This window comes from Mugil cephalus, chromosome 22, assembly GCF_022458985.1.
Source record: "Mugil cephalus isolate CIBA_MC_2020 chromosome 22, CIBA_Mcephalus_1.1, whole genome shotgun sequence".
Taxonomy (NCBI): domain Eukaryota; kingdom Metazoa; phylum Chordata; class Actinopteri; order Mugiliformes; family Mugilidae; genus Mugil; species Mugil cephalus.
Window position 1 is genome coordinate 2,215,336 of NC_061791.1, and position 26,227 is coordinate 2,241,562.

General features: G+C 42.4%; 1 protein-coding gene across 7 annotated transcripts in view; it reads right to left on the reverse strand.

Annotated features, from left to right (window-relative positions):
- Positions 1-26,227, reverse strand: part of usp6nl (USP6 N-terminal like) — a 67,368-nt gene that overhangs the window by 11,677 nt on the left and 29,464 nt on the right. For 4 of the 7 annotated variants that reach the window (XM_047575265.1, XM_047575266.1, XM_047575267.1 and 1 more), the window contains exons 3-4: positions 6,122-6,195; positions 241-320 (exon numbers count right to left, since the gene is read on the reverse strand). In XM_047575265.1, the coding sequence (XP_047431221.1) occupies positions 241-320; positions 6,122-6,195 (154 nt within the window). Of the gene's footprint in view, positions 1-240; positions 321-6,121; positions 6,196-14,660; positions 15,303-23,830; positions 24,705-26,227 lie in introns of those variants that run through there. The other 3 variants (XM_047575262.1, XM_047575263.1, XM_047575264.1) reach the window with 3 other exon arrangements.

Genomic DNA, 26,227 nt, shown 5'->3' on the forward strand with positions numbered 1-26,227 from the left:
TTCCTGCCCGTCTATTTATACACATACATATACATCTAAAACACTCGGTGTCGTTCGTCGGCCTCGAAGCCACAGACTCACTAAGCAACACTCGTCTGCACAGCCGCTCATTTTCTAACCCCCCCAGTTTCTTATTTTCTTTTCTTTCAACCAGCTACTGTAACTACCGCTCAGCAGCTTTTTGGAGGTTACTCATTTAAGTTTGTGGGGTGGTCTGATTGTAGGTTGGGATGTTCTTACTGGACGAAGCCGAAGCGGTCGATGACTTTGTACAGGTGGAAGTTGGTGTCCTCCCAGGGCTCCACGGTGGCCTCTTTCCCCTGGAAACCGAGACAGAACGAAGGAAACACCAAGAAAAACATTAGAAACTGGAACGTACGCACAGTTTACTGAGATGCTGCTACTACAACCAGCTCCTCAGGGCAAAGCAGTGATGATGAAATTAAGTGAGTTATAGTGAGAATAGGAGAACAAACTTTTGGCAGAGTTGCAACAAATTATCCGTTGATTGATTCCGTTACCACATGGTGAAAAAACAAATGATTACCCAAGAAAACACCATCCACAGCTTTGGTTCCTACGACTAAATTCAGGGTTGTAGCAATAAAAGGTGAATAAATCTATGGCTAAGTTGAAATAATCCAAACTTTGAGACGTAGTGACTGAGACAACAACGAATGGGACGTCAAATTCTCAACTGAAAGGAAACTTCATCCATGACTTTGGTTCCTATCACAACATTTAGAACAAGACTTTGGCTAAATTGAAATAATCCCGAGCTTCATTGATGGCAGTTTCTTTCAAATATAGAGGAGAGCCAGCTCCGTCCATACACTCACAGTTTTTCACTAGGAAACATTTAGGGCTTGAAATAGACCCCAGAGACTTGAACGTCCACTGGAGACTGGTTGTTAGAAACAAAGACATGGACCACAACCAAACTGCTTGATATGAGGCCAAAAGTAATTTGCAGCCTGTCAAGTTTGATGAAATCCCCTGATGTAGCCGGCCCGAGCCCCTTTCACTAAGCGCTGATAAATCTCATTGATATTGTTTGTTTTGTTAAGTTGTGTACCACATTTTAATCTGGCTGTTCCCAGACTGTGGAAAACAAAGTGCTCACTCACGAACCTCTGGCAAGTTTTGTCCGGTGACAATTTCATCAAACAGCGACGAGATGCGTCGTCAACCTCGACAGATCTCGGTCTGATCTCTGGCAGCTTTGTTGGAGACAAGACGAGCGTAGCTTAGCATAGCTGCCCCGTCAGAAAGGTTGTCCAAATACCAGTTTATTAATCGTTCAGGCAGATAATCAGATTTATCTCTCTTCCTTCAAACCGAACGAACAGAAGCAGCAAATACAAAAAAGGAGACAACATTCAAATTCCTTAAGTCATGATCACTCGCATGAGCTTTTGTTCTATAATATTCTATTAGTTGGTTCTATTCCCTGGTTTCTGTCCCTTATTAATTTGAAGAACTCTGTTAAGTTGTGTTTTATGGCACGTTCAAGGTAAAGCAGTCATTTATTTTGTTTTACTGACGTTGGCTGTGAAATGAAATAAACTGAACAGTAGCTTCTGATTGAGTTCCAAATTACATGCCACCCACGTTCCTGGAGGGCAGAGTCATGTGTTGATTGGCTGCTAGATTACGAGAGGAGCCGCGACTCCGGCGCCCTTGGGAAAGTGCGTGGGCATGAGTGTGCGTTTGTGTGTTTGTGTGTCGGCAGCGATTAACAGGTGTGAAATGAACAACCAGACGCTCTCACCTGCGTCACCATCTGACTCCAGGCCTCTAAAAAATAAAGCGTCTCCTTGGACGAATGAAACTGAAAACCCACCGGAGAAAAAGATGCAAATTTAAAAGTCTGCGAACGCCGAGTTTCGCTTTGCATCCGGTTAATTCGAGGCCTTGTTGAACGGGAAAAAATGTGTCAAGTCGTAAAAATATGAGCTGCAGAGTCAAGCAGTCGATTTGTACTCGAGACTTTTCCTCCACTGTCTCTGAGAACATATGAAAGCTTTTCACTGTGAGATAAAAAGCCTGAATATTTTATTCCTCTCAGCTCAGCCTCATGAAAAGGTCACGAGTTACTTCAAAAACACCTGCTGAGAGTCAGCGGCCACATGGAGCCAAGTACGAACACAGGAATCCGACCGGTTTCTCTCTTTTATCAATACCTCAGAGCTGAGAACATCGTATTATTTAACTTCAAATCTGACACAAACGTCCAGAAACACCAACGTCAACTGAATTCAGCTCATCTCAGAGAGATTCTGTGGTCGGAGCAACTAAAATAAACTCAGACACAGAACATTTCCAGCAGAAAGTTTCTCCGTAGGGAACTGATTATGTTCTGGCAAAGACGTGACGAACCGATCGAATAGTTTGGTTGGGTTTTATGTTTTATGAAGGACAACGTCTGAGGCCGTGGACTTGGGTTTGGTTCCAATAAACGGCTCTGATTGGTTGTATCCAAACGCGAGTGATATCGTCTTAACGGAATCCAAACGACCAGACTCGTATCCTTATGAGTCCGACTCGACCGAGCACTGGTTCGTTTGCACAACAAACAAGCGTCTTTTTTCAGGGACGGCCTCAATTATTTCAACGAGACAAAGACGAACCACATTCTGCACATATTACAGCGGCTTAATTAACAAGAAATGTTGCCTCATTTGCTCGAACTTCAAAGTAATTACCGCAAACAGTGCATCATTTAAGTTTATTGATTCATCCCACTTTAGAAAACAAACACATAAAACGTCGACTGAATTCAGATGAGTAGTTTTTTTTCCACACAGACGGGACCTAATATAAACCTATTAAATCAAACAAATAGTATCATACATCACTGGATGCCAGCTCCTTATCCCGGGTAACCTCCCAAATTTTTGTCAAAATACTTTTTAAAGCCGCATCAAAGCACAGTGGAAAAACACAACTTGAACTATTACCAGACTGTCCTGCCCCTCCTCGGTGGGTCGGACCGTAAATATCTTAAAAACAAGTCTTCATCCAGTAAACTACGCCGAAGCCTGGCTGCGTTTTTTTCAGGTCGACCTGTTGAACAGATGTTGAGGTGAAATATTTTCAGACTTCACCTCCTCCCTCCGTCCCACCCAGTCAGCACGAGCTCACCACTTAAATAAATAACTCAGTGTTTCATCCTCCCATCGCACCACGACTCCTGAATTAGGACGAGCATCCAGAACCCAACACGCTGAAGCTCTTATCTCTCTTTAGAAACTCTATAGATTTCCTGTTGTTCACACAAAATCATGAACACTGATATATCAATAAAAATATCAACAAAATCTTATCAATGCAGGTTCATCGTCTCAACAGCAGTTCCACTTCATTAATACAACAATGGATCTGTGCTTCCTGACGTCCTTCTAGCTTCTGCTCCCTTATAATAAATCTTTATCTCCGCGTGTCTCATCTTATCAAAGGTCGACTTTTCTTCTCAGCAGGTTTTAATTAAAATAATGTGGCTCCAGAGGATTAAGGAGTTCTCAGAGTATGAAGCCAGACTGGCGGCTCAGTTCAAAATAAATGTTTAATGTGTTCACGTGTTTGCTGTTTAGAACGAAACACACGAGTATAAAAACTGCAGTTCCTCAAAAGACCACTGGAGGCCGCAAAGCAAGACGATCTATGTCAAGTTATTGTCGCAAATCAGCGTTGAGTTAAGATGAAGAAACACAACTGACGTTTAAATCAACACACTTAAGGCCGCGTTGGCACGTTAGCATTAGCATATTACACTGTTAACGTCTAGTTTTTAGTGTGCGATTATGGATGTAAAGCCAAGCGGCAAATCAAGGCAACACAAAAACTGCATTTCCGAGTGAATCTCTAAACACAACCAAGTTCACAGTAGATAATAAACCTTTAACAACTTTTGAATTAGCCGAGGGTTAAGACTCATTTAACGTACGGTGAGACCTCGACGCTATAACCCAGTCAAGTTTCTTTGTAACAACTCCACCCAAACACTAGATGGCGCTGCTGTGTCTTTCTTTTTTATTTGGGTTAATCTTTGTTTCCTCTTCCTGTTTCTATTTCAACAATGGCAACTGAAACTTTTTTTCGTGACGTCACGTGTAGCGCCTGCACAGCAACAATGCTAAGAGGGCTAAGCTAATTAAAAATTCACTGGCACCGAAATGGAGCAAACAAATCTCTCTGGATTCTACTATTAGAAGGATGAACGTCTGAACACAACAAGTCGACATGTTTGTTATTTCTTTTACACTTTTACTAGCATGAAGCAGGACACCAGCTATTAGCTCCAAACGTGGACAATTATCAGACGGTCCAAAGTAGAAACGTCATCGTGAACACAAGGGAAGACATCGCTCTTAATATTCACTAAAACGAACTAAGTGTCGAGCAGCCGACGTGTGCGTTCGGTCGGACGTGACAACCAACTCCATTAGGCTCCTCCCATCCCTGACAGCGACAATGACACTGATATAGAGCTGATTACGTTTTATTCGGCCTCGCCACACACACACACACACACACACACACACACACACACACACACACACACACACCTCCATCATCTCCGCTGTCCACGGTCCATTCACTGGTAATGAGGCAGCTTGATTATGCAGCCTGCTGGACTAAATTAAAAAGACTAATTTACAGACGGAGCATGGTGGTTGGTGCTGGTCCGGCTGATATCGCCCGTCATTACGTCCGAACACACAGACAGAGGGAGAAACCGCGGAGAGAGACACCGTCCAGGACTTCATCCAAATCCACAAACGTGACAGGACGACGAGGACAAGCCACTTTTATTATGTTTAATACGCTCCAAGGGTCACACATTAAGGGATGATTTATTAGAGTCTGACAGGTTTATGGGTTCATTAGGGGGACGGGCTCCTCAGCTTTAAAGTCACAATTTACAAATCCAATCCTCAAATTAGATTTTTGAGAAATATATAAATATGAACAAATAATAATAACAATAAATGTTTAAACTGCAAAGACAATAGCATATTAAGTTGAAATGACTTATATTTAATTTCTATTTTATTTTACTAGATTTGTACTTATATTTTATTGTAATTTTAGCTTTATTAGATTTTTATTTTCATTTGTAGTTGTGTTTCTTAGTGTTTTTTTTATGCGCAACTAAGCTACTGTGACCAAAGTCAGAATTCTGGGAAAAAAAGTCAGACCTAAAAAAAAAAAAATTATTTTTTCCCTAATTTTTTTGTGAATTTTAGTATTTTAGATTTATTTTTTTTAAAAAATCCATATTTGTTCTTTTATTTTTGTCCATTCTAAAAGTAACAACAACTTTTTTTTCTTTTTTAGACTTTTTTTTTTTAGACTAAAACTTTTCGATTTACTTGAATTATCATTTTTAAACTAGGACTGTGAACGTAACGATTTGCGTGTTTCAATGACTACGTTCAATCCGAATCCTGAAATGAACCAAAAAAAGCCTGAACCCAAATGTCAAAAAGTGTGGGAGGACGCACAATTAGTAAAAAAATAAAAGTAAATGGCCGACCGCAGCAGCACAGCCGCCGACGCACGAGCATCACAACGTAGACGCCGTCGCACCCTAGTGTGTAAAATAAACGGCTTTCACGTCCATTACATAACATTAACCCTGGCGCTTAGTTCACTCCCTCTTCTATTAAACCCACAATCCTGCAGGAGGGGTTTCTGCCGTTCTCTGCCCTCCTAATGCAGCTAATGCTCAGCGCGCTGTGCGAATCATCAAGGTTGCTTTTTAAAATGCATCATTTGCATGTTAATATCCATCGGCGGCCGCTGAGCTTTAGCTGAGAGTGAAGCACGTTGAAATGCGGCCATTACCCCGGTAATCACAGCCTTCGCTAAATTTATGAAAATGTTTAAAACACACAGCGGCGGATCCTCCGCGCCGCACGCTGTTATTATTGCATTTCACGGGCAATAAAGCGGTGATTTATGGAGCGATCCCACCGCAGCGTTGTGAGGCTCCGCTGTGAGTCAGTCACTGGAAAGTGGCTGTGGGTGACCACAAGGGAAGAAAAACTATTGTCGCGACTTCACCAGAGCTTTGGTGCGTTCGCTGCAGCCGGAGGCTGAGGAGTTTCTACCGTACCTTGTCATATTTGGCGACTATCTCCGCCCGCTCCTGGTCGAGTTTCACTGCAGCATCCTGCTCGGTATCAGACGCTAGAGAGGAAACACAGAGAAGGAAGACGCATTAGTTTCTTTCAACTTTCTTTCAACTTTCAACTCATGGATTAATCTTTGATTTAACACGTGAACTTGTGACATTCTTTCTTTCTAAAATGGAAATCAAATGTTTTGCCGAGAGTTCTTCCCAGAAATGTGTGTCACTTGTTCTCTGATCACAAACCAGCTCTATAGGGTTAAAGTCTAGACACTGGGCCAAGGTCCACTCCATGTTTTCAAGATTTCCATCTTGTTTTTATCCTGAGGTAGTTCTGGTTTAGCTTGGACTAAAGTTTTGGGTCATTATCTTGCTGTAGGATGAAGCTCTGACCAACTATACCAGAGGAAACTGGTGCTGGTCTAAAACTTTTGATCGGTTGTGTCGATCATGTGGATGTTTCAGTCGTATGAACGTAAAAGTTGCCAACACGAAAAAAACTGCAGTTCCTTAAATGTCCACGTGAGGCTTCTCAATAGACCTACACATAAACATGCAAATTTATAAATAATCCACCTGTTTGAATTAAATCAAACTCATTGAGTGAAAGGCGAGCTGCTCTTTAGGTTACTAGACGTCTCAGTGAAAACTACCAAGATGGCGGCACCCTGGAGACGCCACACTGAGCTTCAAAAGTGCTCTTTAGGAAACCTATACATCGTGTGAAATGTAGGCCTTCTACAAAATGCAGCTAAAATGTTAGCTAGAAGTCCCACAATGAGTAAATGAATGTTAAAGAAAGAAAGTGACGTCTGACAGGGTAAATGTTCACTATGAAAGCAATGGTGAAACAGCGAATAACTTTTAGACATTTAAAAGTTTGCTTGTTAGCTTTCTACGTTAGCATTTGCCTGACATTACGCTAATTAAATCAGTCATTTAGAAGATTCATTAGTGAACTGAGGAAACTTTAACATGAGTTGGACAAGTAGGTGGTGCTAGATGAGGAGTCAGGGGCTCTATGGAAACTTAAAGGATAATACAAGTTAAGTGACTGAATTTAGATTTTATCTGGATAAAAAAAATACCACATCGAGCTTTATTACTGTATTCTCTGCCTCCTGTGTGAGTTTTCTTGGGCGCTACGACCGTTGTTGTCTCTGACTAAACATCAGATTACTCTGTCATCACAGACATGCTTTGTGTTACCGCAGCCCTCCGTCACTGTGCCAAGAGCTGACGTGGAGAGCGAACACTCTTCACCACACTGGGAGAATGAACGCTACGCTGCAGCTAACCTCGACTAACCTCGGCCTGCGTGGATAACACGAGCGTCCGCATCGAGCTAAGAGCTCACAAAGCTTTTCCGTGTTTATTGTTGTCGCCGCACACGCTGATAACCCGACACATTGTGCGCCTCAGGACTGCAAATCAGAGTTTCCAACAACAGTTTACACACGGCTAACACACACTTCCTGATTCAGCCATCTGGATGTGTGTTAACAAAGCTGCTGCATGCTCTATTAAGTGGGTTCAGGTTTGTGTTTGTGTTGCCTTCGGCGCGCAGCACGGTGTAATGGAGGCTTGTAATGAATTATACCTGCAAAGCACAGTGAGGACAAGCAGCCGGCAGGAAACTATGCGGCATTTTTTTTTTGAAGCGTCTACAACTTTAGAACTGAATTCTTCAGTAAATCTGAATGAGAAGTCAAGACGACGGCAAAGACCTGGGATCAAACAGAAATCTAAAAAAACAAAACGCACTTAATGGAAAGTTAAAGAATCACCTAAAGAGATTGAAGTGCAAGGAAAAGATATAAAGATCAAATGAAGACGGTTTTAGATTTAGCTGGGGGTTAGATGGACATTGGGAAGATGGTGGCGCCCGTAGATTCCACACTGAGCTTCAAAACTGCTCCTCAGGAAACCTACAGCTAGAAATCCCACAATGCAATTTCTGTTGTCTTAGCAGGTGCATAAATTAGTGTTAAAGAAAGGGACGTCCACGATTATAGGACGGTATGAGGGTTCCAGACAAAGCTATGCTAACATTTAAAAGTTTGCATGTTATGTTAGCATTAACCTTTTCACTAATTCATCTAGTTTAGTTGGTGGAAAGTTCAAGGATCATGAGAGTTCATGCAAAATCAAGTCTAGGTTTCTTTATTTGTCCTGGACAAGAGGACACTGCTGCAGTGCAACACAAAAATACAACAAACAATACAATAAAACGACAAAAACTTTCAAAAAATACACCAAACTGCAGCAAGAGCGGACTGAAAGTCAACTTATGAACCAAATTTCTCACATCGTCATCCAACAGTTGTTGGAATATCTCAGTACTAACGTCAGTCTGTAACTTTGGCGAAACACCTTCCTGCAGTAAATAAGATAGAGATGAAGTCTGAAGTCAGGCTGCAACATTTTTAGACCTGATCTAAAATTGTCTGGAAGAATTTCAGTAACTATTTAATGAGAAGCACTCGGGGGGGAAAAAATCCAAATGACTGAAATGGTCTTGAAATAGTTTTCAGTCAGAACATACTTCAAATATAAAAGAAAAGACCAAAGTCAGCTGAGTAACACTGACGAACTCTTGCTTTTTTTCCAGCTGGTTTTATTTGACTCCAGTCATTCTCTAACTTCCTCTCAGTGTCTCTTGGGGCTTTCGACGGGAGGAAAAGTCCGGAGAGGAATTCCAAAACGCTCCGAGACAAACACGCTTCTCATTGAGCTGCCTGGCATTTTTATGACAGGATGGTGTGTGTCGGTGAAAGGCATGTCGCCGTGGGCTGCCAAGAGCGCACACAGCGCCAGAAGACGCTGGGAGGCGAAGGAGGCGAAGGAGCCCCCCCCCCCACAACAAGGCAAACTGTCTGGGGCAAACAAACAAATACAGTAAAGCCCTTTTTTTTTTCTGCTGGGAATTCCACCCCAGGAGGCCCCGCGGTTCCCATAGCGAGGAACCGGGGAGGAAATGGGATTCGAGGCCTTTCACTGCGCTGACGCTAACTTTGATTCTGGGTTCTTTAAAGCCATATTAGTATTCCGCAGCGGCCCGACTTAAGCTAAATGCAATTAGAGGCCCTTCCCTGCTTCAAGGATCACGCTGGCATCCATGAGGAAGATTGGATTTATGTTTTTATCGGTGGTTAAGGGCTTGTAGTGGGTCCACGGGGTTTATAGCCATATGTAGAAGAACCCGAGTGACTCGATGGCTTTGAAATGTGTCTTAAGATCTTGTGCCACCAAAGAGGAAATTTTTATTTGGAGACTAATTTTTCTTTTCTTTGCTGCATTACGATACATTCATACATGTACACAATTCCTAGAAACAGAGGAGAAAAATATTAGTCAATTATTTTACTACTCTTTTTTAGAAAATCTTTGCAATTTTTTTTTTAGTTTTGTGGTCTTATTTTGGGACAAGGAAACAAATTTTCTTATTATATGATCAGGTCCTGATTTAAATCAGGATTTCAACCAGATTTTTGTTCAAAGTGTAGTCAAACTGCTATTAATTAGTTATGTTTTTGCATTTTGGCGGCAGTCGAAGCTAATTGTAAACATATTTAACTGAATATGTTCAACTTGTTAGCAAACAGTGACAACGGAGCAACATTAATGCCAAGTTAAGTGACTATAAATCCAACAGTGACGCTCTTTTTGCTGTTGTTTTGGTTTCCACCGACTCCTGAAATGAATATTTGTCTTTTTAGCTAACTAAAAGAAGTTCTGTTAGAGCTAAAATCATCTTCCTGCTCGGCCTGAATACAATGCTAATGGCATGAGCTAATGCTAATGGGGGCGGTGAACACAGCCATATGAAAGAAACATCAATTATTTGCTTCAAATATAATATTTAAGTAGCATTTGTGCCAGAATCATCCAAGTATTTGTTTTCAGGGTCAACCTGTCAGATTGTCAAACCATTAAAAGTCAAAATAAAATACTCCAGACAAACTATGAGTCACAGCGTTTATCGGGATCTCGGGGTTACCCTTTAACAGGTGCCCTCTCGTGTCACCCCGCTCATACTTCAGTAAAACCCGGATGCCGCCCGTGGAGTTGACCTTCCACCTCCTCCTGAATAACCGTCCCCGTCCCGCTGTGATTAAAATGTCCCGGTCCGTCACCCGACCAGCTGGACTCCGGCTCTGCCCTCCAGCTCTGCCCTTCACGCCACCGTGCTGCATTCAGGCCACGTGGGAAATCGCTGTCACCCAGACGTGCTCCTCTGTGACGACTAATGCGAAACCATCACGGAGCACAAATAATTCAGGAAGTCAGGCGACTGCTTCCTCTCCAGGGTTAAACCGCTAAAGCAGGTGATCTGAACGCTGTGATTTCCAGGTTTTCACTTGTCATTTACAGTGAAGTTCATAACTGTTGATGATTAAAGTCCATTTTTTGTTTCTTTGAAAGCATCCTGAGACTATTTGGATCGTTACAGTGCTACATAAAGAGAAATGGCTTCTAATAAAAGGATGTTTGTTTTACGACAATGAGAGAATATTTCAAGACAGAATTGATCCCTGTGGTTTTGACTGAGCCGATCTGTAAAACCTGCACGGAAACAGGCCTGATGCTGCCTTCAGGTGCTGCTGCTAACCCTTCTGACAGACTTTTATTAATGTGGTTTCAATAAAAGGTTTGACTAGCGTCAAATGCAGTAGCCACCTTCAATGCTGAGGATGTGTTTAACTCCACGTTGCAAGGACAGATATTTGAGGACAGCTACAGGTATATTTTATGCAGCGCTGCGTTTAACTGCAGTTTAAATATAGAAAACGATGCAAAAACGTGCTGAAGTTCATTGTTTGAGGTTGCAGCATATGAGCAAAAAGCTGAACTGAAACTTCAAACTGAATCTTACCAGAGTAGTAACACAGCGTTTGTATTTCACTTGTACATTGACCCAAGAACTAACGCTAACAATCAGCCACATATAAATGAAATAAAACGATACTTCTGTTTGTTTAAATGTTGATGTAAATGAGCATATGAAACAACGAAATAACAAAAGCAGCTTCACAAGTTACTTATCCAGGAAAACTCGAGTCAACAAGCTTCATTTTTTTAATCTATATAAAGACACGATGCCTCCGACTCCAGAGAATATGTATCACTCTGATGTGATTTGCTAGAACTAAAGAAGGTGTCAGCCCAGACCACAGATGTTTTATTTGGGCCTGTTATGGAGGTAACCAACCACAGCACCTCAACTCAGGATCCAATCATTTTTCATTCTCACCCGCTCCAACGTCCTCGTACATACATATGCAGTGAAATACTGACACAGTGAAGCTTTATGAGGAAGGAGAAAGACAATAAAACCTATTAAAACAGACGTGGCTGACTGTCTTTGAATGTCTCTTATGTATAAAGAGGTTAGAAACGTTGCAATTCTGCAAAACATGGGACGTTTAAATGTTAAGTTATGGTTCATGTAGAGCTCCAGGAAGTAAAATCTCTTCTTCTTCTGTGGTTTTGCTTGCCGCCTCGTCCTTGAACCCTCTTAAACCCGGATTCTGACTCAGTTGTGAACGTGAGGATGACGTGTCCACATAATAATTCTGTTGTCGGCCACTCATGCGCTGGTAAACGGGAAGCGACACGCGGTGCGTTTGTGCGCCCGTTCCTCATTGTCATTCGCTGTTGGAAAGTAACTCGACAAAGAACAACACGACAGGCGTAATCACAGTGCTTCTCGTTTCCTGCTCTGATGAGAACCTCTTTGTTCTAGACGTTGAGGAGTCCTTCGCCTCTCGCGGCTCTTCGCTCCCCTCCAACCATTGTTTATGCATCTCTTGGCCTCACGCAGATGCTATCTGCGCGGAAAGAGGAATAATTATAATAAGTGTAATAATAACAGCGGAGGGGACGACTGGAGACCAACTCATTTCCTGTCTTTTGTTCCTGCTTTGCTCTTCACACCTACAGAGCACTTCGATTGTTCCCTACGTGCTCTCTAATGCACTGATACAACCGGCCGACATGATACCAACATGTTCTTTTGTTCTGAGAAGAAATTTAATTTTCATGAGGTAGAAGTTATCTTGGAAGCTTTATATCGTAGTTGTGGTCTGGAGTCTCTCTGTTGGGAACTGAGACAAGGATCTGGGTTTTGGAGCCTTAGTTTGACCAAACATGCAGCCGACTGGTAGTTTTACTACTTTTGGACATGTCGTTGCTAACGTGGACCTGTGCAGTTTGCACGTCTTTAAAAGGACAGTTTATATAGTAGTGAATCTGCACAAAGCTTTCAAAGCTCTAGGGATTAACTTCTGCACACTATCCTAGACTTAGACCGCTCTGAAACCACAATACTGCAAAATATCTGGTATTGCTATCGTGCAATGTAGACGTTCTTTTCTATTAATCTTAATATGTGCAAGAAATGTGTTGGAATTATCACTTTGTGGGTAAAGAACACTCTCAACAACAACTCAATGATTGGTTTATCATCGAGGTCACATTTTGCATAAAGTTCTTGGGTTTTAACTCCTCCACTAAGACTTTTCCTTGCTTTACACATTTGCTGCATTGATCTGAAACAACTGATTTAACGCTGGGGCTCAAACTACAAGAGTTTCAACGTCATGTCCAATCACAAAACCAAGTTCCATCAAACACTTAAGCAGAGAATCTGGACGGTCCAGTTGAGCGTGCGAGCGGTTTGAGAGGTTAAAGAGCTAAACGTGATCATTATATAACCTGGATCCAACTTTGTTATTTCTGCAGATTCTCAAGAGCATTAAGTTCTTTGTTTTTAAGTCATCAGACGTTAATGTTTTGTTAATGTTTGTAAAGTGAAGCTATTTTTAGTCCTGGACTCTTAGTTGCACAAACCAAGCTTCCACCTAGAACCTGTAACATCGACAACAGACCAGTGAAGCAGCTGTTACGCTACATGTGGCAGGTCCATCAATCCACAAACAAAGCTCTGCTAATTAAAGTTTGACTAAAACATGTGGCACCTTCACATAAGTCATGACTGAGACGTTCACACGATGATGCAGCTTCACAGATACTAGAGACCAACAAACAAACTCATGAGGCAACTTTACACTTCACTAATTTGTGTTATTCCTGTGCTGCCTTAACAATCGCCTGCAGCTTCCAGGAAACATTTACACGACACGACATCCTGATCCAGACACAAATTATTGACTTTCACACCGTCCAACTCATTTCAACTGTGCAAGAAAAGCGTTTAGACGTCAGCGCGAGGCTACGAAGCAAAACATAAGTGTTCAGCGGAAGCTTAAAGGACGAGCTGAAACAAGGACATGTAGGGGTTCTTTAAGATCTTTCATCCAAATAGTTGCGATTCTTTCTGCTTTTGAATGTGCCATTACATAGATATGGGATGTTAGTTGAATAAAAAAATCATATAACTAACTAAGAGGAAAAAGAATAACATTCCTACTCTGCTCCAGACTTGGATAAACTTTGATACATACGCAGGCAAAACTACACATTAATTTCAGCTTGTAGCACCCGACGAAGAAACTGCAGACATTTTCAAGTACTTAGCAGTATTTCTGTAATTAGCATTCTGTCATCAGGACCCTGTATTTAGAAGCAGAGTGTTAGCAGCGAGGAGGCTGCAGCTCATCTCTTCAGACGTCTGCTGGTGTTTGCTGGTTAGTAGCTGCTGGGTGTTAAGTACATGCCAATATTAGCCTGTTAGCATGCTAGCTTTAATCTTAACGTCCAGCTAAACGAGACAGGAAGTTGTCTGCTGTTTTATAAAAAACTATTTTTGCACTTTTCTAAGTCTCCGAGGAACAGGAACAACAGCCAGAAAGTTCCTGGCCGAGGATTTCAAAGCAACGATAAGGCTTGTAAGAAGTTAAAAGGTCACAAACTTGGCAACGGGTCATGCAAAGCTTTTAAAAACAGGCCGTAAAATCCTTGATTCAACTAAAACGAACCGGCAACCAGAGAAGACCAGCAGGTAGCAGAGACCACCTACTCTTTGAACTGACTGAAGACTATGAATGTCACATTAGATGGGACCTGTTGGAAAAAGCTAACTCGACAACTAAGCTGGAAATTCATCAAGTAACTGCTGAAGAGTTAAGTTTGATTTATGCTCCTGCAACGTTAACCGAGCGGTTCGGGTTTAGGGTCAGTGTGTTACTGAGATCACTGCAGCACAGGAAAGAGGGAGCGTAGGAGGAAGAAGGAAGAGGAATTTTCTGTACTTCTCTGTACTGATGAGAGACATGGACGGGGGAAATAAAAGCTTTTAAGCCCAACGACAGTTATTGCCGTTTGAGTTGCTGCAACAACACGTACCTATGTTTCTATGGAGGTATGATGCAGAGCTATAAATATAACTTCACCCTTTATCCCATTTACGTCCTCAAAGGACAACAAAGACTGAAATAAAGCCGACCGAAATCTACTGCACTTGAACACAACACAATTTAAAGTCCGTTAACATATAAAGCGATTTCAGGATTCCCAGCGTAAACATGAACACAACCTTTATGACCTCTACAGTCCAACTTACAGCGACATCTTTTCATCTGTTACCTCTTTTCAAGCCATCCACTGGTTCCTCCAAGCGAGCCTTAGTCCGCATCGGTCACGGTTCAACCAGGTCCAACACACCAAGAGACAAGCCGGACCAACCTCATCCCATCACTGCGCCATCGCAACGCAACGCAACGGGAAGGGGTTGTGAGGGAGGGGGGGGGAGAAAGAAGAGCGAGCGGCAAAGAGAAGTGAGATCAGAGGCTGTCACAAAGCTACTGTTTGTTAGAGGAGCTACAACTCGGACAGACCGGGAGAGAGAGAGAGAGCGAGAGGGAGGGAAGGACATCTGACTTCAGGAGCGAGTCATTCCCACTCACAACATTCCCCACCCAAACACAACAACAAGCGCTATTCAGCACATCCCAGACAGCTGGAATCTGGAAAAATGTTTGAGGCCAACTAACGAAACTAAATGTCAGAGGAGTTCGCTCATGAAGAAACCGTAAAGCGTGTTAAGGACGGAGTGGACCACAACAGATTCACGGACTTAACTGAGCTGTTTTTTTATTTCCAAATCGCTCCCTTCTTCTTTGCTGCGAGACATGTTTGAGTGAAAGCCGAGGAAAAAAAGAGAAAGAGGCTGAGAGAGAAGTCAGACGACAGTTTGATGATAAACAGTTTCCATTAAAACTTCATTATGAAATGGACGCAATGTACCGTGAAGAGTCTTGTGATGTGGCATATCAAAGTCTAAAAGAAATCTATCGCTGTGCTGCATCAGGACAGGAAATATCTGTGTATGTCAGATAAAGTTCTGTTATCACTTCTGAAGCTCCAGGGTCACTTCAAGAAGAGAAGGAGGGCTCAGTTTCAAACATTCGTATTCATCTTCTGAAACTCTCCTTCTCTTTTAAGGCTTACTGAATGTCAACAGAAGTTTCTGATTGTATTTCAAAATGGACCTGTTTTATTTAGTAGTAGTGGCCACGTTCTGTCTGTATCTACCATGGAGTTGACAAACCAAATGACTACACCTGCCACCAGACTTCTTATCAGATCTTTCTTGGAGTCAGACTAAACACTTCCTGACGAAGGCCCTGAGCCAAAACACGTTATTTGACGAGACAGCCGGAGTCTCACGAGATCAAGACGATCCATCGCACCGAAGTCGAACATGTGCACTTGTTCCTGAACCATATTACTTAAATCAATCAGCTCTCTACCAGGAACTAGTGTGCAAATTTTCCTTAAAAAATGTCAGGAATCTCCTACCATCACGCTCCCTGTACAGCTAGCGCTGTGCTGCATCGGGACAGGAAATCTCTATTTATGCGAGAGGAAAGTTGTCGGATAAAGTTCTGTTATCACATCTGAAGCTCCACGGTCACTTCAACAAGAGGAGGAGGACAAAGTTTCATCCATCATATTCATCTTCTGAAACTCGCCCTCTCTTTTAAGGCTTCCTGAATGCCAAAGGAAAGTATGTCCTTCACACTGTTTTATTATTTGGCGAGACAGCTGGAGTCTCACAATATCAAGACGATCCATCGTACCAGAGTCGAAGATTCTGCTTAAATCAATCAGCCCCAATGTGAGGAACTACTTTGCAACTTAAAAAAATGTCATCTACCATCATGCTAGCTGTACAGCTAGCTAGCGCTGTGCCGCTTGGGGACAGGAAATCTCTGTTTATGTGAGAGGAAAGTTGGTGTTATCACTTCTGAAGCTCCAGGGTCACTTCAAGAAGATAAAGAGGGCACTGTTTCAACCGGCATATCCACAGACTAACAACATACAAATAGCTGTGGTCACGGCCACTGCTGTGAGTTTTGACAGTGCGTTTAATTACAGTCACCACTAATGGATCCATGAAAGAAAGAATGCGAGCTACAATGCCGCCTTTCCGCATTGTGGAAGAAACAACTATTTAGGCTATTTAGACTTTAAACCGGTCAAATCCGGAAGCACCAAGAGTGACTGGGGTAGGATTCACATTTCACTGACTTTAAATCTTCTAAAATCCATGCTAGGTGTGACTTGATATAAAGCAAGCAGAACTTTATCCTCACACAAACCAATGCAGTTTCTCCGGTGTAGTATTTTTTCTTTTTTATCTTTTGCAACTTGTGCAGCTTAATCCTACATCTGCTTCCTGTCTTCAGTTCTGTATATGAAATGCAAACAGGCAGTTTGCTGAGTGGGCGGTCAACCTAGCACCGACCTAAATGTTCTTGTGAATAAATTAACAAGGACAACGACAAAAAGCTTGAGAGAAAATGACCAGGAGGCCTCAGACTTACTTAAAAGTAAAAAGTGGGTTCAGCCGTGTGACAAAAAAAAACGAAATAAGCCTCCACACAACAACACGGCCATTGAATCTGACAATGTGCTTGCAACAAAAGGAAGGAATACGCTGTGTCATCTAATTTCTAGAAGAGTCTCCCTCTTGTTTAAAAGGAAAATAAGATCGGTGAACTGATACTTCAGACAAATTTGCATTTAAGTGCTTGTGCGTGACCCGAAAAGAAAACAAGCCGCGTTCCAAAAATGCTTGCTTTTCAAGATGAGACTTCCCTTACGGCCTATTAGAGCTTTTACTTTGCCTTCACCTTTAAAAAATACAAGCTGCGTTCACTGGAGAAAACGATAAAAAAGAAAGTACCTTGTTGTTTCTGATTTAGTTCCTGGAAATACGAAGATATGTTGTAATTTTTAACCACGGTAACCATCTTGGCTTATTGTGTAAACACGGCAAAATTAGCTAAATCTACAGGAAGTGCCAAAAACTGCAGTTCCTCACACAGCCACTAAAGTCTGACTCCATATTGAAATATCTAACTTAACAGCAGAAAAAAACATATTTACAAGTTAATGTTTTGGAATTAGCTGAGGGTTAGCAATTGCCAAGATGGCGGCAGCTGTAGACGCCATGTTAAGCATCATCAGAGATGAGGCAGGAAGTCCATCTTCCTCCAAGTGACGAGATATCAGTTACAGCTCATTCGCAAAACACATTTCAATGGAAACACGTACTTTATCGAAATTTCAGAAATAGTGATTTTATTTTGCGAAAGTCTGTAATGGAAACACAGCTAACGAATAAACACAAGTGGAGATGAAAGTTGTTTAGTTTTGCAGGTATTTGGTGATAAACCAAAGCCACACTTTCAGACTTGTATTTTTACACTGCAGCACGTACCAGATAGACAAACATTAATCAATATAAAAAAGCGTCTGTCAGTGGGCGAAACATCACCCCAGAAGATAATTAGACACAAGCACATTGTTCAAAGAGTCTAAATGTGTGAACAGATCAGAGGCAGCCAGAGCTAAATACAGACACGTCCCAGGAGATAATTTCTTACTTCTCGTGTTGATTTTAACTCGTTTTCAATCATTTACTCTGCATTTTCCCGTATGACAGGAGCAAATCAACTGCAGACAGATGTTTAGCAGAGTTGGACGAGGGGTGAAGCTCAGCAAACAGAAAGTAAATAAAATCACAGTTCCTCACTGGCCTCGAGTCCAACTTCCTCCTTGGTTAGAGTCGGAAGTCATTTCCTTGTTTCGCTGGCTCGCCGACCGTGCACACGCTTACATCTACAGCCATTACACCGCCATGAAAGTTGAACTGACCTACTTTGATGGAGTATTATCAGTATTTCATTACGACAAGCCCAAAATATGTAAACCCCGTCTAAACAGACTGATTTTAAGGCTGTATAGCTGTAATTTTCTCACAGTCGACACACGAAGACGACAAACGGCTGCAAAGATGCTTCCGTGGTTTGAAGAATTCAAACTGCGTTGGATTATGACAGCAGTCACAGCCGGGAGAGAGTTAGCAAACAAAGCTAACCACAGTTGTATAAATTAAATAAGCTCTGCAGTTAAAAAAACAAACAAACAAAACGCAAGTAACAAATGATTTTAATAATGCGTTTCTTTAAACTGGGGCAGAACCACACAAGCTATGCAGAGAATGTGATGCAGCTACAACTTTAATTCAGACCAGTTTGTCATCAACAAGACGGGACAAGTCGGGACGGATGAAAAACAACCTCAGCAGGTTTCACTGCTGAAATCAGATGCCCAAAAAAAAAAACAAAAAAAAAAAACACAAAGGCCATGACCATGAAGTTCAAATGATGTCTTTATATTTTGTTGCAGTCGTAAACATTGTTCATGACTTTTATTCTTTTTGTTGTACCATGAAAACCACTAAAAGAATCTAATGAGGATTAAATGCAGAATAAAATTCAGGAGGATTCAGCCACAAGAGAAATCGACTGATATCAATAAAAGCTACCAATGGTTGGAAAAAGCTGGACTAAAAGCCACCACAGAGGCGCTAATCATGGCAGCACAAGACCAGGTCTTAAGTACTAAGTGGCTGGGATAGTGTACGGGAACATCTGCACCCAAGTCCCAATGGGCCACACCAACAGGGCCAAGGTTTTGTGTTGACTTTAGCTTCAACAGCTAGCAGGTCCTAGCTAACTAACCGGACACAGTGGTGGTGGATAAAGTCAGTCCAGAAGAGCCGTGACAGTCCTGGGAACAGCTAAGATACTGAAGCACAAGTCATTCTGTTTACCTGACGAAAGAGTGCAGTGAAATGCCATCACACCAGCTCACACTCAACCACCATAAAGATGGTAAAAAAAAAAAAAAAAAAAAACAAGCCTGGATGCTCAGATGATGCCACCGCAGACTGTGTTCTGCCTTGAAAGCCGACAGCAGCGGTGTGAAACGAACAGCGGCTTCGCCCTTTAGGGAGGACGGACGGGCAATTAGCCCGGCTGCTACAGCGTTGATGTCAGCAGGCGGCCTCAAACCCAACACCCGCTGGGTCCGGACTGGCTGCCGCTCCGTCCTTAACCAACGGGCATGCGGTTTCTCTTTCAAGCTTCTGTCCACACTTAAATATAAACGCACACACACAAACCCACAGAAAGGCCACAGATGGTTCACAAGTTGGTTTGTAAAACACTGAGAAGTTGTTAGATGCTGCTGGTGCAGTGTTTGATTTTTTTTTTTTTTTTTTTTTACTACCGTTGAGATGTCACAGAGGAGAGAGGGCATGAGACAGAGAGAAAGAGGCAGAGCATCGAGCTGCTGAATAATGCAGTGAGATTGTGAGCAGCTGGTGGTTGGTGGTGGTGATGATCTGGTGAAGGCTGCAGCCATGGTTCAGCCTCAGAGTCCAGCTTTAGATTTGTTATAAACCCAAGCTGCTCTGGTTGTCCTGCTCTCAGTGCAGATAAATGTTGCTGCAGTGTTTTAGAAAAAGCTTAGAGTAAAAAGACTAAATTCAAAATAAAAATGAGTGGCCAGATAGATGTGTTCACCTCAAAACATCAAGCGACACAGAACTTGATTGAAAAAGTGGTTCTGATGATGAGGAATGTCACATGTACTGGAACCAGGAAGGAACAAGAAGTATAACAAATAAAAAAAGAAAGAGACAAGGAAGAGAAGGAGGAATAGAAGAAGAAGACAGAGGACGAGTAGGAGGAGTAGAAGAAGAAGGCAGGATAAGATACGGGAGAAGAAGAAGAAGCTGTTCTGAGGTTTTGGATCGTGAAATCTGGTGGAAATAGAACAGAAGAAGAAAGAGCAGGAAGAGGAGAAGAAGAATAACTGTCCTCCTCCATCTTTGTCTCCAGTCCTGAATGTCTAGAGTCTTAGAAGACAAGCAAGATGTCTCCACGTCTCCACGCTGTCCACTAATAAAGTTTCTTCTAAAGTTAATAAAGTTGGACGTTTCTCAGTGGACGAACCGCTCCAGTCAAAAAGCTTTTATTTGGTTTGAATTGTTGGGGCAGCGTCCATGTAATCAGGGCTGAGGACGTATTCTCGGTATGAACGTATCAGGAAACATCGCTTCGTTAAAGAGAACATGAAACGTGTACGGAGGCAGACATCACTGCGCACGCTCAAGGAAGTGGTTCAAGTACAAACCCCAATAATCACGTTGGGTGCAACGAAGGAATACATCACTCCGCTAGCACCTAGCACCCAGTCATAACACCGTGGCATCAGTGCAGCCAATGTGCGAATGTACGCATGTGTGTCCTTTATCTGTCGGCTGCCATCTCTAAATCTGCCCGCATTGATCGGAGCCGAGAGAAGAGCCAAGGTGAATTCCTCCGCAGGGCTGATGGGCCGAGATAAAGACGGCGGCCGAGCAGAAAGCGTGAAAAATCTACACGTTCAAAAGTGTTTTTCAAAAAAAATAAAAAAATAAAAAAAAACTTGTCTACATTTCACTGAGCTCAGCGCGGAGGGAAATGCTGTATGGGGAGTCCCTGATCAATCAGATAAAGTAGCTCCAATTAGATAAAGGAAGGAGACGGGAGGTGATAATGCTTTTTAAGAGAGTTCAATAAAAATGAGGGGTAAAAAAAATAATCATGCAACCTCTGCTGCAACATTTATCAACTGCATCAACGGCAGGACCTCTGGGCCGAATCCGTTAAAGCCATCACTGAGTAGCCTGCAGTTCAGGTTAAGAGGTTAAGTTGTTATTTTTCCTGTGGCGCTGGACTATGTGGATTATTGGTCCCTTGTGGAACCAAATTAATAAATTATTTACCAGCAGTCATTCAAGAACAAAGAAACAATTTCCACTCAAAATTTGGACTTCCCATTAGAACCCAAGCTGCAGCGGTTAAATCAGAGGTTTAATTGGCTGTTCATGATTGGGTTTAGTTGGTGAATTAACCCTTTAACACTCAAGCCTCAGAATGTCTGACCAGATTTTTGCTTATTTTCACTATAAAAATGTCATAAAATCTCCTGTGAGTATGTGTTTACCTGGAAAGTTCGATGTCTGACACTTATAAGAGTGTAATAACCTTCCAGGATGGGTGCATGTGAGATCACCACAATGACACCGTATTGGTTGTAGAGTGCAACGTCTCAGCCTTCAGAAACTTTTTGAATTTTTCCAATAGCACAATCTGTCACGTGAAAACTGTAATCCACTGTAATGCCACCGGTGAAGCCTTTGGCTTTAAAGGGTAAACACCAAAGAATAAAATCCTTTAAAAGGTATTTATATAAGGAGTTTTACATTAAGCTTCTTTGGCTAAAAATGTTGTACCTCAGAAAGCTGTGGCCTGGTGTCATGTCTAACATATAGTACATTATAGTACAAATCGTGAATAGGAATCTGTTTGTGTTGCTCTATCTTCGACTGGAACTTGTTGCTGATGCCTAAAAGCCAACACAGGCTAACACGTTAGCGAGCTAACGTCCAGGTGTTTTAATACAGGATGATAAAAGGATCACGACTTTGGAAAACACATCTTCAGTCATATACAACCATGTAGAAAACCGTATAAGTGACAATGTATTAAATTATATTTGAACTTAAAGAAAATTTCCACTGACCACAACAGAGTGTTGTACATATAGACTTTTCTAATGAAAACTGAATATGTATGAGTTGAAAAATATGAAAAAGCACGGCCACAGGGACACATAACCTGAGAAACATGACAGAAGATTACCATAAATTATCATCAATGTCCTGATTAATACGCTTTTTAGGAGGAAACCTGCAAGAAGCACCAATTTACCTGCCATTCAACCCATCAGTTTATGTAAATTTCCCATTTTTCTTTTATTTTAAGAGCACTGAAGCGAGAAGTCAGCGAGCTGTGGCCGTCATCCCCCTGCAGGGGCAAATAATCGCATGGCAGCGACAATAAAATCGTCTGCTTGCCAATAGCGGAGATCACAGCCCGCAAAGTGACTGATCAAAAAAAACAAAACAAAACAAAAAAAAAAAGGATACGGGACAAGGGATCAAGGGTCAGAGTGTTCTATTACCCCGAGCCGAGCGCCATGCTTCATTATTCATCGCTCACCAGACAAATGCAACCCTCGCATTCACATACATCCCACAGCAACAGGGCTATTACAGAGGCAGCTCCGGGGGGGAACGTCCCTCCACTTCAGACTAATGACACATGGCACAGCAAAAAATAAAAAAACACGTTGAACCACATCCACAACGACAGCCAGTGTGCAACAATTAAGAACGAACAAACCTCATTTAATAAGGCCAATTTACCAGCAAAGAATCAAAGGGGAAACTAAACGAGTGGCAAATGTACAAAGTCTGATTATCGTTTCATGATATGGAAGCACATCATCTCTCTGGGTTCCCATAAAGAGTTTAGGTTGGAGCTCTCAGAGCGTATTCTTCAGACAGGTGTGTTGTAAACCGACCTCCTTCATTGTGACGTTGGTGCTGGTTGGGTTTCTGAATCCATCAGTCATGTAACTTCACAAATCCAAGTCACAGAAAGCACCATGGATGATAAAGCAGACATGGTTTCAACTCCTCTTCCCATAACTCATGAAGTTCCTTTGAGTACGGCCATTCGTAAAGAGTTATCGTCTCGAGAAGTAGTTGGATGAGACTTTCTACTTCTGAAACACAAATGCTGATCTAAACTGGGAAGACGCTCAGATGGAGACACCAAATAAAAAGCTACCTGTCTACTAATGAAGCTGTCTCAGGTGGTTTAATAGCTTCTGACAGAAAGTGAAGCAGCGTTCATCATCATCATCATCATCTGAACCCCAATCAGATACCGATCTTTTAATACTAGTATCGCACAATCCTAGTCTAGAGCTGATATTAAATGTCCTAAAGTGGATTCCTAAGTCTTTCCTGTCTTCTCCTAGAGTCAACTCGAATAAATCTGTCTAGTGTGGAGAAGGTAGCTCTTTCCTTGCGTTCTCCAGAAACATCCTGGTCCTCCAACGCTGCCATAAACTCCCTGATCTTCTCTGGAAGATTTATTTTCCAGGAAACTTTTCTCTTCCTTTACTTTTTCTTATATTACATCGTTGACGCTAGCCATCCACCGTTAAAACAGAAGACGACAAAGATGTTTTGACTCTACAAGGACATGGTTTTGGTTTAGGGCACAACCTAAAACAACTACTAAAGATCAGGCTACGCTGACACCAAAACAGATCGGTTACAGTCATTCTGAATATGCCTGGATCCAGATACATATCAGGACAACCCAAGAGACAAGATAACTAGCACCATAATCAGTTGGGTCCAACCTTCGTCCATGCACAGAGCGGAGAACCCCAACCAATGGCCATGACAGTGACTTAACGGGTCATTACACGAGAAAGAAAACAAAGATTCACTGTGCAGACACACAAACACACCTCCAAATCTGGCCGCTGCCCTGCGTCTGGACGGCGACACCAGCTCCTTGACAATCTGTAGGACCTGCATGCTCACGGGGAGGCGGCGGTGGTGGCGGTGGTGGTGGTGTTGGTGGTGGTGGAGGCAGTCGGAGGTGCCACGGGGCAGTGGCAGCCCATTCTTGCCCTCGCACCCACCAGCACCTCATCCCTCCTCATGTCCGTATCCACATCATGACTTCCCAGTTCCCTTGGGATCTTTATGAATCCCTTAGAAATGCAAAAACTATTCCAGGATGTGGTTGTTCTTTCTCCAGATTTCAAGGAATGCTTAGAAAACTCTCAACCACGCAAACGTCCTCAGACACTCTTTCGCAGTATTCTCATCAGATGCTTGGAAGCTGCTTTGAATGCCGTCTCAGGTCCACGTGAAGCCGCCGCCGCCGCCTGTAAATCACAACTCAACTACTGCCAGCTCCTCAAAGTAGACGGTGGACGTTCGCCGGTGGCACAGACTCTGCAAACTGAATGGGTTTTTTTTTTTTATCTGGCGTGTGATGAGTGTCGCTCAGCTGGAGTGCTCTCAAACACACTCTCCTCATTTCACAGGTTGGCATCAAGAAAAGCAGAACAGAGCGATCCTCTTCTTTTAGATCCCACCACCACCTCTCGGTTTCTCTATCATTTCTTCTCCGTCAGACGACCACCTGGCTGCCGTTGATCAATAGTTGCACAGCTGACGGGCGACTGACGCCTCTCGACTGCCCAACTCTCTCATCTCGTTTTTCAAACTCGGCTTCTTTTCCTCTCGTCCGTCTCCCTTTTATTCTCTCACCCTCTCCTCCCCCTCAGGTCCCAGCGAACGCCGGCCGACTCTTCGCATCCTCTAAATTCAAATTAAACGAGCACTTCCACTCCACTCGCGCATCTCCCTTCCTCTCCCTCTCCCTCGCCTCCTCCTGCTTTCCTGCACTCCTCCCTCCTCCCCATCTCTCCCCCTTCTCTCTGTGCAGCTCTCCCCCTCCTCCCTCCCCTCCCTATTTTTCCTCATGTACATCTACAGTGAAGCTGTGGGCAGAATGTAAAGGAAAGAGATGTACAGTACGTCCAGATGCCGCGTCTGTACGAACACTTTCATCCAGAGGTTACACCCTCTCGTTATTCTCAAACTGTCGTTGCCCTCCACCTCCGTCTTTGTCTTCTCTCCCCCAGCTTTTCCCGTCATCGTAATGAGGATATTTTTAAAAAGCTTTTTAGCAAATTACCAGCGGAATTCAAGGGACGACATGTTGTAAGAAGAGAACGTTTTATGAGCTGTTCATGCAGACAAAACTGCAATCTTACGAAGACACATTTAGACACCACTGTCCTTATTTTTCCTTATTTGGTATTAAAGGTTTAGACCCTAGCTCTGCCTTTATGGCAGAAAGTAGTTCAATTGTTGCGTCTATGTCCAAAATCGTTCAGTACCAAAAGACTGGTGTCCAATCCAGGCATATTTTTTAAAACGATCACATCGGTAATGCTCTTTAGAAAAGCTTGACCTACCAACCTAAATGTTGGGCGAAGTGGTAGCGGGAGATCATCATTCAATACTATCAACTTGATTCAAAGGCTGCACCCAAAAAACAACAACAACAACAACAAACACTGAACGCTGCATTAAAAGGAAGAGAAAGGTTTCCTAGAGACAAATCTTAGACAACACAAAGTAGGAGCTACATTAACTTTGAAAGATTTGTTGAAACGAATCCAGTTGACTCTGGGAGAAGACAAGGAAAGACTTATTTAAGAATGTATCAGGACTATATATTTAATATTTAAAGATTGGCTGGAAGGTTGGTTATGAAGGAGCCACTTTAAAGGTCGCTGGCAGTGTCATTTCCTGATGTGGCGTTCCACAGGGATCAATCATAGGGCCTATTATCTTTTCCTAACATCATTTTGATGAGGTATGTAATTGTGGTTTAGAAACAGACCCGAGGTGTGTCTCATGTTTTTGCATTTTTTTAATGAAAGGTCACGCGTGATTATTTCACAACTATTTCGATGTAATTCATCTCTAAAAATGTAATACTGATAACGTTATGTATAAATGACACATAATCCAATATCCGTTCCCTTACTGACAAATCCTTTCCTAGAAATCTGGACTTTCAAGTGTAGAAAGGCGGCTGATAAGAGATTTTTTCTTCCCCCTGAGACTCCTCTTTAATGAGATTATGTCCAGTGTTTCTAGTGCAGATAATGTTTTGTGACGCTCCATCTCTCTCGTTAGCTGTAAGTACATCATTCCTTCTCTTCCTCGCTCTCCGTCCGTCCATTATTCCCTCTCTAATCTGTCCACATACTGCATCTCCTCCCTGGTCCTCGCTCTAACTGTATCATCTCGCTGTAATAAATCCATTTATGCTTCCC